The 13,430-nt window shown below is 31.8% G+C and overlaps 1 protein-coding gene across 1 annotated transcript; it reads right to left on the bottom strand.

Annotated features, from left to right (window-relative positions):
- Positions 1-8,316: 8,316 nt before the first annotated feature.
- Positions 8,317-12,612, bottom strand: LOC101213989 (hypothetical protein). Its single transcript, XM_004139067.3, has 4 exons — positions 11,936-12,612; positions 11,071-11,442; positions 9,783-10,322; positions 8,317-8,621 (listed from the first exon to the last, which is right to left on the bottom strand). Exons 1-4 carry the CDS (start codon positions 12,407-12,409, stop codon positions 8,526-8,528), a joined length of 1,482 nt encoding a protein of 493 aa, XP_004139115.1. The 5' UTR covers positions 12,410-12,612; the 3' UTR covers positions 8,317-8,525.
- Positions 12,613-13,430: the final 818 nt, after the last annotated feature.

Raw genomic sequence — 13,430 nt, forward strand, 5'->3', positions numbered from 1 at the left:
ACTAAAGGAAGAAAAAATTCTTTCATCCTAGGGCATCTCGGTGCAACTAAGGCCCGAGATCTTGGGCTACTAAGCATTCAATTTCATTTTTCAATAATATAACAATATATATTTTATATATTTTTTAAATTTTGGTTGGATTCAGTCAGCGAGAATATAAATTCAATTGAGTTGGTTCAGTTTTCCAAAAAGCTCTTCCTTAAACCGACCGTTGACTGTTTTTCATAAAAATTGACCATTGAGCGTCGGTTTGCTCGATTTCAGTCATTCAGATCGATTTTTCGAGTGGCGTTGTTCACCCCTACTTTACACACACTTTTAGTTAGTTTTAAAATAAATTGTAAAATAAGAGTTGATCATATTAGTGAAAGGAAGGAATTCACTGTGAATTTATTTTTTAAAAATTTATGTGACATACTATTTGTCAATCTTAAATGTTATTCAACTAATCAAATAAAATGATAAATCTATCTCAAAACAAAGTGTGCCTATATATATATATATATTACAAATATTAAATCTTCTAGCTCGTTTCTAGATTGAAAATAATAATTGGTTCTTATCAAGTTTGGTCACCTTACACTCATTAGGTAATTGTCAACCATAGTTCTTTCTTTTTCCTATTTCATTTAAGTTTAACAATACGTGGAGTGACTTGATTGAAGGTAATATATGACTTAGTTGTGCTATGCAATTAGGGTGGTTCTCTGTCTTGCAAATTATTCATATAGGGGAACACAACATTCAATTTGATGCTTCTTTTAAATAACCAAACTACCTATAATTTAATTCTCCTTAATTATTTTAATGATTTTTATTTTCCATTTATAGTGAACCTCAAACAAAATAATGGAATATATAGTCAACTTTAATTAAACACTCAACCACACCTCTCCTACGTACGAATGTAGAGCCTAACCCTAGCTAGTTCCAATATTTATACATTCAATAGTATCTTTTTACATTGATATATACGAGAAGATGATACAATTACCTTCAAAATGGAGCTCAGCCCCTAGATATAGATATAACAGTAATGGTAAAATGTTTTAACTTCCATAATATTCTTTACGAACTAGAAAATATAATATCTTCTCTTAGATTGTTTAATCTCGAATTGTTATATAGTACAATGTTTATATTAGTTGAGCTATTAAAATTTCACTTGAAAAAAAGTGTAAGACTCGGTTAAAGGTTTTTTTTTTTTTTTTTTTCATTTTAAAGCTTTAAGAAAAGGTTATTTTTAAATAATCAATAAAATACATTCACATTGTGTCATATTTGACCTCACATTTTATCATACTACATCCATACCTACATAATAAAAAGTCTCTAGGGTATTGGCACCAATTGCAGATTGATTAGATGTTTGAAGGAAAAGTCATTCGGTTTCTTGAGTGGCCATTCTATGCATATGGATACCCTTCAGTTGTATCATTTTTCTTATATATAATTTCTATAATTACTTACAAAATCAAACTACATCCATACTTGAAATAATCATATATATATTATTCGTAAAACTAGATTAATGTACTTGATGACATATATTACATAAAGAACATTTAACAAAAAAATATTTGATAAGAAAATCAATCTCATTTTCGAAACAGGACAGAAGACGTCAATTTTAGTCCCTATCATTAGATTTTGATCACAAGCAAGACAATATAAATTCACATCGATCGAGTCATAATATACATGTTATAAACAATCCAACCAAGTGATCATCAACAGCACATCTAACATATGTTGAAAACACACATCCACAAATAGTGAAAATGGGAAGGAAAAAGAAATGTAGATAATGACTTATACATAAGGTGCCTTTTGATTCATATTTGTGTTCGTGCGCCACTTCTACAAATGTTTCCCTTACGCAAATGCCATTTCTTTGAATGGCCAACATCAACCTCATCCTCTCTCTTTTTCACTATTATTTCTTTTTCCTATCATGTTATCAACGTCAATGTTAATTAAAATATTAAAAGAGATTTACTCTATCTACTCTCCTAGTTGTAATAATAATATTTTAGTTCTTGAACTTTAACAAGGTAACAATTTTTTGGTCCATATATTGTCTCAAAAATTTATTGAAGTTTAATGAAAATTTTAATCCACATAGGTAAAAATTGACTTGATAACAATATAATAAGAGTTGACACTCATTTTTCACGGTAGAGACTAAATTGTTGTAAAATCAACTTATATAGAAATTCGAACTTATAAATGTGAAAGTCTATAAATTAAATCGTTTTGAATTATAGTCAAAAGAGAAGAACTAAAGTGTTACTTTTATGAAAATTTAGAGACTAAAAGTATTTGTTTAACCGAGTAGCAACGTGGATGAAATGTATTTTGACATAGGTTTATAATAGACTATAAATGTGGATTTTCTTTTCATATCAATGTCAACTCAATCGATGGAAATTTAAAATGTGACATACATTAGCCCGCATGCTCTTTCATCACTATCAAGAGGGAAAAGGGTTTCTTTATGAGATGGTGGGTAAAATATAATTGGTACCTAAGCTCTATCCATTATATATTGTACTTTGATAAAGTTGTGGCATTTGGGTTTGTGTGTTTTCTTACCAAAATATGTATATCTCATATACTATAGAACAAGAACACAATATGTAAAAATTAACCAGAGAATAAACTAAGTAAACGACTTTTAGTATCAGTAGTTTAGCGACTTAAGTAACAACAAGAAAAACATAAAGGAGAAATAGTCAAAACTCACAGCGTTGTTAATCCAGTCCAATGACTCAACATTTAGACCTGGGGTCCTTGTCCCATGTTTAGATATTTTATTACTTTGATAACTTTTAATCATAATCAACCTATTATGATTCTAGTACAGAGATTTTCGTCAACTTAAACACTCAATACTAGTAACGTGATACAAACTCAAATATCATTGTATGTCATAGTTAGGTTAAGACAAACAAAATCTTCAATCCTAATCAAACTACAATCTTTTCATCTGATAGAAAGTTAGTCAATTGAGTCTCCCCTAAACTAATGACCTTCGACTGATCGAATCTTAACACTTCAGGACTAGTCCGGTTATGAAGGTTTTTCTTCTTCTTTCAAGATAATGTGCAGCCTAATACATTATCAACGGGTAAATTACAAGTTGCAGAAGTTACAGGAGCTGCTTAATTGAAATAACTACAATCAAGCTATCACATCAACTTTTCTTGAAACAAACGCTTTAGACTTTATGTTTTTCTCGATTACACACACTAAACACGGTAAACGAACTGAGGTTAAATAGTAGAAAAAACTAATAGCAAGACTTTCCATGAAGGAATTCCTTCCAAAATTCGGAAATAATAATATTCAGAATAAAATATTATCTTGAATAAAATCTTTTGAGAGAACAAAAACTTTTCAAATAAGAAACTTCCTTCCAAAATTCTATTTTTGCCATAGTTGAAACAGTTGGAAGAATGAACAAAATCGGAGGCCCACAGAATCAACAAACTCCCCCTTGGAGCCAACTTTCTACATTTGTACAGACATGTACAAAAGATAAAGTAGACCCACAATGCTAGACTAGCAAAAAGAGACTTACAACATCCCTTGCATGTTGAAGCAGAATTAGGAAGCACAATTAGTAGACTGTCCGTCGATAAGGTGGGGGATAGAGTGAAGTACAAAGAGGACAGTAGTACGACGACTAGTCAGAGCAGAAATGGCTACTGTATGGCGCTGAGAATGCACTGTTAACAGTGAAAGAGTTCTTTAATATGAAGCATTCTTCTGCACGAAATACAATTGAAAGAGCATTCGGTGTTCTAAAGAGTCGATGAGCAATACTGCGAGGAAAGTTGTACCACCATGTAGAAGTCCAATGTCGGACGATACTCGCATGTTGTCTACTGCACAACCTCATCAACCGAGAAATGTCAAACTTTGATATGCCTAACGACGTAGATAAGGGTGATTCAACCCACGCGACTACTACTAGAGACAAGATACACTACATAGAAACCTCCAAGGAGTGGAGTCAATGGAGGGGCGAGCTTGCAGATGCAATGTTCAGTGACTGGGAGTTGCGTAACTAGTAGCACAACTAGTGTAGTCATAGTTGTTTAATAATGAATGTCCTATGCATTTTCTTTTGTCATAGTTTTTGGAAATTGTTTTTAAAATCTATTAGTTTACCATGTGTTCCAATTGACAATATATTTGTTTCTGAATGCAAAATGGATTAGATGTGTGTATGTCATAACAGTAGCGAACTTAATGGCACTAATATGTTTACGTTGATTTTATAGAATGACAACTTCAGGAAGAATGTCAAAGCACAGTTGGATGAAAGAAGAGGATGCAACCCTGGTCGAGTGCCTCGTTGAGTTAATGAACGTCGATGGCTTGAGGTCCAACAACGGGACCTTTCGACTAGGGTACCTTAGTCATCTCACAAGAATGATGGCATGTAAGAGCCCAGGACGTAACATCCAAGCAACAACTATCGATAGCCGCATAAAATTGCTTAAGAAAATGTTTCACGCTATAGCAGAGATGCGTGGCTCATCCTGCAACGGCTTTGGGTGGAATGATGAACTCAAGTGCATCGTTGAGGAGAAGGACGTGTTTGACGTGGGTCAAGGTACAATATTATTTATGCCATCTGTTATTGTAGTACAAGTGACAATAATACTAACAATGTTTTTTGTACTTAAACAGAGTCATCCGGCCGTGAAGGGCCTCTTGCATAGATCGTTTTCTCACTACAAAGAACTTTCTTACGTCTTTGGCAAAGATCGTGCAACAGGCGGTCAGTCAGAGATCTTTGCTGACATCGGCTTGAATGTGCCTGGAGGTTACAAGAGATTTTCTATTGACGATGTCAATGATATAGAGTTCCATACAACGTACAGTCAGGGATTAAATATGTCGTCTGACGAAGTAATGGGCACATGAATTGCTCGCGAAAGTGACAGTAGGAATGTTTCTAGCGAGTCTAAGCGGAAATGTGGAGGAGATTCCGTAGAAACTGGGGACGTAGTTCGCAATGCAATTTAGTATGACAATGAACAACTAAACCGCATTGCAGACTGGCCTATCCTCGAGTTGCAAGATGCGAGCACAACATGGCAAGAGGTCGTTCGCCAGTTACAGGCCATACCAGAGCTTACTATAATCTATAAGTGTCGCTTATTGCGTATATTGATGCACAACGTCAAAGACATGAAAGGATTCCTCGATATACCCAACGAAATGAAGTTCTCATTCTGCAACGTCATTCTCAACGAAAACCCTTGACTTGTTTGCACTATATTTCATTCTTTTATCTGTTTGTTGTCTTAATTTGCGTACTTGATGCTTTTTCGTATTTTTATCTATGTTTTATGGCTATTGGACAATTATGTTAACCCTAGTATGTATTGAACTTGTTTTTTCCAATCTCATTCAGCACATCATTTTTATTTCAATGCTCTAACTAATTTACGCGTTACGTTTGCACAATGAGAAAAAAAATTAATTTTAAAGGCCCCCTCACACTAAGCTCTTTATAAAACAAATATTTCATTAATCACGGGTCCGTAACAAAAAATTACAAATCGTGTTGAAAAAAATTATATGCTTTATTATAATTACATATATTAATATTGTTTATTTTTAAAAAATAATATGGTTTATTATAAATGCATATACTAATGGGGATATTTAAAAACTGCAAAATAAATTAAAATATTTACAAGCTATAACAAAATTTTGGATTCTATCACTATAGTATATCAATGACTATCATAATACTACACTCATAACCATTTCCTCAAACACATATTATAACAATACTCCAACAATAATTCTTCTCCCAAACAGATATTATAATAATACTACAATAATGATCCTTCCCCCAAACACACATTATTATAACACTACCCCCCCCCCCCCCCCCCCCTCCCCATACATATTATCATAACACAACCATTCATATTTCTTCCCCAAATACATATTATCATAACACTACCAATAATAACCCTAACCCCAAACGCATATTATCATAACACTAGGGTTATCATAATCTTCTTTCCCCCATAACTCTAGGATTATCATAATCTTCTTTCCCCCATAACTCTTTTCCTTCTCTAAACACACCATAAATCTATGTGAATGATAAAATTACCACTAAAGCAAGATTAAAAAAATTAGCATGAAAGGATAAAACATCCACCAAAATCATATTTCTTTTAAAATTATAATGTTTTTTTAATGATTTTGTAGGTAAAAAAATCAAATTAAAAAAAAAGAATTCTTGATTTACACATTTTATTACCTTTATTTATACTTAATAAATTCTAACAATATTTACATTGTTTTAAGAAAATCAAAGTTTAAGTCACTCAGTCATTTCATTAATAAAATAGCTTTAATAAAAAAATTAAAGGAAGAAAAAACATGAGCAAAATTCTCATGATTACATTAAAAAAAATCTCAATAATACATGATTTAAACATAAAGAGCATAGACATATATACATGTCAATCACTAAGTTGGTGGTTCAAGTTTCTCCAACTTATGTTGTGTACTAAAAAGAAACCTATAAATGAAGAAATAAACACAAGCATACTTGTATATAAAAAAAAAATAGACAACAAAAAAAAAAAGTAGAAAAGAACAAAAAATCATGACTTGATTTCTTTTTCACCTTAGCATTTTATTGTGGTTTGTGAACATGAATGAAAAAAAAAAGAGATATTTATAACCAAGATTTGAAAAGAAAAAAAAATTTGAAAGGTTGAAATAGATAAGGAATAAGAATAGTTGGGAGATAAAAGATTTAAATGACATAATTATTTGATAAGGAGATGAAAAGTTTAAAAAATCATTCCCGCAATATTCTTTGCACCTCTCCTTCTTAGTCGAGGTGCAACTTGTCAATATTCTTTTCACCTTGGTTTCCTTAGCAAAAAGAAAGGTCAAGATGACATTCTTGATTTTTGCTAGTCGTAAAGAATATTGCGTTCCGCTTAAAAAGTATTATAAAACTGAAATAAGCGGTTCATTCTCCCTTATAAATGAGACGGTAGATTCAACTCATCTGGAGCTTTTCTTTGACCCCGTTCGAAGTTTTCTAAGTCAATGTTTCTGACAATCTGAAGGACATGCTTGAATTTTTACTTTGTCTCTTATATGAATTCGATTGACTGTCTTGATTTTTAGCTATAATGAAAATGACAAAATTGTCGGTAAAGCAAAATTAAAAAATGTTACAATGAAAGGGTAAAATGGAGCTAAATAATTTCTCCACTTCCATCCTGAAAAATAGGTGAGACGATCAATAATATCCTTAAGCTATATCGAAAGTAATTAATTTAGAGAATAACTTAAGAAATAGAAAGAACAAATAACACAGAAGACTTTGTTAACCTAGTTCGAAAAATATAGCCTACGTCTTGGGAGCTTCTCCGCTCAGATAAGAAATATTATTAAGATTTAAATGAGTAATCAACAACACTCTTAAGTTAGAAGAGAAACTTAATCCAAAGACATGCATGCTCCCCTAAAATTTTGTTTGAATCTACTTGAAGACAAATTTATGCTCCCTTGAATTCATTGATCGCAATTCAATTTTTTCAGTCTTCATTCATATTTCTTATCAACAGGTGCAGCGTAAATACTACTTGCAAACTTCAATAATCCATCCTCACAAAGAAGATCAAAATTCAACTACCTTCCCAAATAATAATTCGTCAAGAGATAACATCTCATGGCTTAGCTATTTAAAAATCACAATAATATATATCATGTAACTACTTTATGCAAAGATATAGACAAAAGATTTCGAGGAAAATCTTTTATCTTTAGATAATATCCGTATTTTTAAGTAATATTGTTTATTTAAATAATTATATTAATAAAAAAAAATTTACAAAAATATCCAACACGTACTTTTATATATACTATAGATATTTCATCCGGATTTGAAAAGATTTTAAAATTGAGATCTAATTGAAAATATCTTTTTTATTTAATTTAGATGTTAAAAATGTGTATTCTCTTAGATTCTTTACAGAATGGTTGTTGAGTTCTTCTGAAGTATGAGGGTGTGTTTTCGTTGTCTTTCGCTCTGTTCTACTCTTCTGATTTGAGAATATTAAAGTTTTCACGTTTGAGAAGGACGTTATATTAGTTAACCTTGGAGAGGTTGGTTTGTATTTGATTCCAAGGTAGTGGCCATTCTATTGCATATAAATACATTTGTTCGACATTCTATTCAACACATGTTTGCCATATCACATACATAAAGATGGACAAAAACATATATAACATATAATATACATATACACAAAATTGAGTCAAAAATATGTTTGTTGAATTTCCACTATAATTATTATAAATTGAACTTAATTATTATTGACTATATCAAAACAGTTTGGTAAAATAATACTCAGTTTTTGCCATCTAAATTTGAAACAATATCTTTGCTAAAGTTAAAACTCTCATAGCCAACAAAAGAAAGAGAGGCCATACACGCACACACACACATATATATAAAGGATTTAAGCCATGACTTCCCCACTATAACAAGGTCTATAATTCACTTCAGTAACATTGGCGTCCAACATTCTTACATCACAACACTCTGCTCCTCCTGCCTGCAAATAATTGAGCATGACTTGAGTAAGTCTAACATTTCCTAATTATGTGTTTGTCAAACTAAATGCTACGTATTAAAGTAAAAGACGAAGGGTTATTTAGATTGACTTGAGAAAAATATGTTGTTCAAGATATTCATATTTGTTTAAACTCATTTTTGTGAAAATTGTTTAAAATACGCTTAGAAAAATAGTTTTGAATAGCTTTCAAACGTTTTAATTTTTTTTTAAAATAACTTATTTTTTAAATGAAACACTTGAAAATATAATTCAAACACACCGTAAGTTGTTACTTCAACAACGTCCACACAGTTGGTGTCTTTAAAATTTTTTGTTCTGTGTAGATTCTTTTTATAGCTTTATGTTACTCCTGAAACAATAATCGTTCATTGAACAATTGGTTTAGGGATGTTGCTTATTGAACAATTGTTTTCATGTGGGTTTTTTTGTGAGTGTTTGTGTAAGTGATGTGTATATTTTCACTATATATATGTGGTCATGCTTTGATTGGTCACTCTTCTGTATTTTAATTTACGTGGATCGTATGAGAGGCTTGTTTATCTATTAATAGACAAAAGGTGTATTCTTCGTATATCATCTTGATATAAAGCCAACTTTTAGTGGGTAATTCTCACATTCAGGGAGAGGCTAAGTTTCTCATTTGAAAGGTTTTTCTTATGAAGTAAGGAAAGATAAAAGAGAATGTTTGAGAGGAAGTCTCACGTATAGAGGGAGTCTAAATTAGCATTATTTTTTGAAAGCTGGGTTGTTTGTTAGTCTTTGTAGATGTTTGTTGTAATTGCTTTACTTTATTGTACTGAAGTTTCTTTCCTCGGGCACACCCTTCCTCAGACGAAGAAGGTATTGCACTGATTTGGATTATCAATTCTTACGTGTCTTTATTATTGTCTCTTGTCTCTACTGTTTGTTCACATTGTTATTGATCTTGTTACAACATTGTTTGACCTATTAATAATGTGTGATAGATTAACCTTCTCAACAAACAGTTCAAAAGGTTAACTTCAATTTTAATTTTATAATTGCTTTTAGCCTCTCTAATGTCATCTGGAAGCAGCTCTATATGATCAAGCAATCCAAAAGTTTAAAGTTGCTTTTAACCATGGATAGAAACAGAAGAAAATGAGAAAGTGAAAGGCAAACCTCTAAAGGGATCTTGGCAGAAGAAAAAACCCTAATCTTGGAAATGGATTCAGCAGAGTGGTTGCCAGAAGAAGCACAAGAAGGGAGGTTACGTGCCCATTTCCTCAAATAAGTAGTAACAATCCTATCTTCTCCATCTCTTTCAATGGACTCAAAAAACAACACATGAGGAGCTTCACATGGGTTATCAAGAACTCCCCACCTTGTGTTGAACATGAAAACGGGAGCATGAGTTCTTTCAAATGGTGCAAATGTCTCCAATGGTCTCTTCAAATAATTTCTAGACATTATGGCCTCATAGATGTGGGCTGAGTAACCCCATGACATTGAAAATGTCCAATTTAAGGGACGGTGGTAGCATATCGTTTGTTGAAGTAGTCGGGACTGGTCGACCGCTCCCGCTTTCATCAAATGTCTGATCGCCGCGGGACGGTCCATGTTTGGATAGATGGGATTGATTAGGTCTATGTGATGGAGGGAGAGGAGGGGGGTTTGTGGATGGTATGATAGATAACCTGATGCATCACCTCGTAGATCAATCTGTCAAAATCATGCACACAAAGAATTATATGTTTGAATTTCACCTTTAAAGAAGTTAAGACATCAAGCAACGTGTGCTCTAATATAAAAAATGGTGATGATTACGCAAAAATAATGAAGAACTCGAAAAACTATAATGAATAGTATCCCTAAATTAGTTTCATGCCGATGACAAACATTTTGTTTTATAGTACACATTCTGACATTCATAATGGTAAGTTGAAATATATTAAATACACAAATATGTGTGTGTGTGTGGGGAAACCAAAAAGATAACCTACACTAATTTTTAGTTTTAAAGTACGAAAGCAGTTGAAAAATATATTTTATATTCTCGTAAATGTCAAGCAATAGTTTCCCATTTCTTGAAGAAATTAACATGCATTAATTTTGTTCTAAAAACAATAACGACTGCCTTTTAAAAGCAGTGTTTTCTTTAACATTCAACTTGATTTTCTAAAAAAGTAATAGAATGCAAATAATAAAGAAAAATTGCATAAGATAACAAAAAAAAATTTTAAAAAAAAACCCGTTCATAGCACCTCTTTCTTACATATATTGCAAATTTGACAAATATGACAATGATCAGAAATAGGATGATAATCTGTTTTTAAATTTATTATTTTTGTAATTTTGAAAATGTGAGTGACATGGACTATATTATCATAATTTTTTTTTACTTTTACAAACTTCCCGAAATAAAACAATAAAATGCAATTATTAGAGGTAATAATATAATATGAGTTACCTGATGAAACCCGATTTCATGAGTAATAGTGAATCCCAAATCAGACAAACAGAAGAACAACATTTGATCACTAACCCTTAAATGGGGATATCTCTCAATGCAACCATCCAACCTTTTTGCTACCAAAGCAGCAAGTGGGTAACTCAAAGCATAACCAGCTCCTCCAAAAGCCATATCAAAGGAGAAATCGAAGTTTGACTTCACACACTCTGAGTTCATCCCAATGTACCAATGTTTCTTGTGATCATACTTTCCTAATGTCTTCACTAAATTATCTACAAATATTATTGTATCGTCATCTGTCATTACGAACCATCTCGTGTCTTTGTCACCTTCTCTAAATGACTCCATCACCGTTCGAAAAATCCTCACCTGTATGAAGTATAATACAGTGCAAATGATCAAATTAATTAAGCCTTTGTGATACGTTAAATAAAAACATAGAAAGCTGATCAATTCATGAGTTATAACTTTTAGATGTTTATACATATTTAGTCTCTCACAACTTTGAAGGTACAACCTATTTTATCTCTATACTTTCAAAAGAAATAATAGATTATTATGTTTGGTTCATGCAATAGACTAATTTCAAGTAATATCTCAAATAACATAGTAGTTTATCTACGCAAGTAACAGACCACGTACTAACAAGGTTAATAAGTAAAAAAAGGTACTTATTGGACACATAATAGAAGATTTAACAAATTATAAATGTATTAGCAAATTAAAGAGCTAATTAAAAGTACTTCTAAAACTTTATAACTAAATAGTTACGTACAATTAAATTCCTAATTTACTCAATATTATTAAGTATGTTATAATATGAGTAGGCATAAGCTTTTCAGTAAATGTTAGCTTAACCAACCTGATCTGGCCATTTGATTCTTGGGTACACTGCAAAGCCTCTGATATCTTCGTTGACTCGAAATGGAGCAGAGGAATCCGACCATGGAAGGAACTCGGCAGAAGGTGATCGATCCAAGAAGACATGGCCACGAGTTACATTGGGTCGCCACCATGACTCGCTATAATATCTCTTGTACTTCCATGTGTTCATTGACCCAACGATGCTGAACATAATGTGGGAGGCATTAGTTGGAGGATCGGTGAGCGACAGAGATGTTGACAATGGAGAAGTGTTGATTATTGGAAATTTTTGTTTGAGGGTTGTAAGAAGATCAGATGGTTGGTAGTTTGGAGGTGAAAAGATGAAAACATAGATCATAAACAAGGTTAGTCCTAAGAATGCCAAAACTTTGCAAACATCTCCTTGAGATATTGAAGAAAGTTTGGTTCGAAACTTTGCTATGGTGGAGTTCATTGATAGTGGAGAAGACATGTTGAAGAACAAGATGAAAGGAGTTTGAAGAAAAGGGTACGAATTTACATAGCAAGATGGAATAAAGATTAATAAGATTTACAAAAGGCCATTATAGAAGAAAGCTTAATCCTAAATTAAAGGGTATGTTTTCATTAAAGAAAGACTTTCTGGAAAGGAATAGTTTGAGGTAGAAACCATGTTTCATGTTTAAGTTTGCAAATAAATGTGAAGCTATTTGCCTACAAAACTATGAAGAAGAGGAGTTTTAATGTTATTGATTGTCGTTTAAGCATCCTAAAGTCAATTGTGTAGGGGAAAAGGGAGTTATTGTTGCCAACTTCCATGCTTCCAATTTGTAATATATATAGTTTACTTCTCTTCTTTAACGGCTAATTAGCCTAGCCCACAATTTTCTCTTTCTCCCCTTTTGAATACTTAATTAGATCTTGCACTCTATAAGATTTGTTAGGTTCTTTAATTTTATCCAATGTATTCATCAATTATTGTTCCAAGTGGCTTAGAGTTTTTCATTAAGGGAATTCGTGTTAGTTCTTCCATTTCAAATTGATTTTATTGAGATATGTTTTGAGTGGATTCAATATGTTCTTCTCCTCTATAATTTGCTTCTTTTGGAGTGTACTTTAGGGTTCTTTTAATTTGGGTAAGTTTGTTTGATTTCTGTCTTGTATTCTAACTCCTGTGGTTGTATTTTGTTTGTGTTTTAATTGTGAGGTCTCCTTCTTTCTTACTTTCAATAATCTTACATTAATAAATATATAATCACATCAAAGAAATTATACTCATATGTCTTGTCACTTATTATTCTCTCATAAATTCTTGTGCATTAGTAATCTCTTTTCCGTATGGAAGATTATTAGAATTGATAGCATTCCAAACAGATAAGTAATCCATCAATTAGTATTTAATTTTGTTTGGCAGTGTACTTGAGCAATTAATTACTTTGGTTGATTTTCAATTACCCTTGTTAATAATGTAATCAATAAATAAAGTTTTAATTTCAAAGGTTAGAGTGAATATA

The sequence above is a fragment of the Cucumis sativus genome, chromosome 1 (assembly GCF_000004075.3).
Source record: "Cucumis sativus cultivar 9930 chromosome 1, Cucumber_9930_V3, whole genome shotgun sequence".
In the NCBI taxonomy this organism is placed as follows: Eukaryota; Viridiplantae; Streptophyta; class Magnoliopsida; order Cucurbitales; family Cucurbitaceae; genus Cucumis; species Cucumis sativus.

Bases quoted from the DNA above. Each gene is read 5' to 3' on its own strand.
- LOC101213989 (XM_004139067.3), bottom strand. From the start codon at position 12,409: ATGTCTTCTCCACTATCAATGAACTCCACCATAGCAAAGTTTCGAACC. The intron at 11,443-11,935 runs GTTGGTTAAGCT...TACTTCATACAG, and splicing joins GAATCAAATGGCCAGATCAG to GTGAGGATTTTTCGAACGGT. The intron at 8,622-9,782 runs GTTTGCCTTTCA...AATTATTTGCAG, and splicing joins CTGCCAAGATCCCTTTAGAG to GCAGGAGGAGCAGAGTGTTG.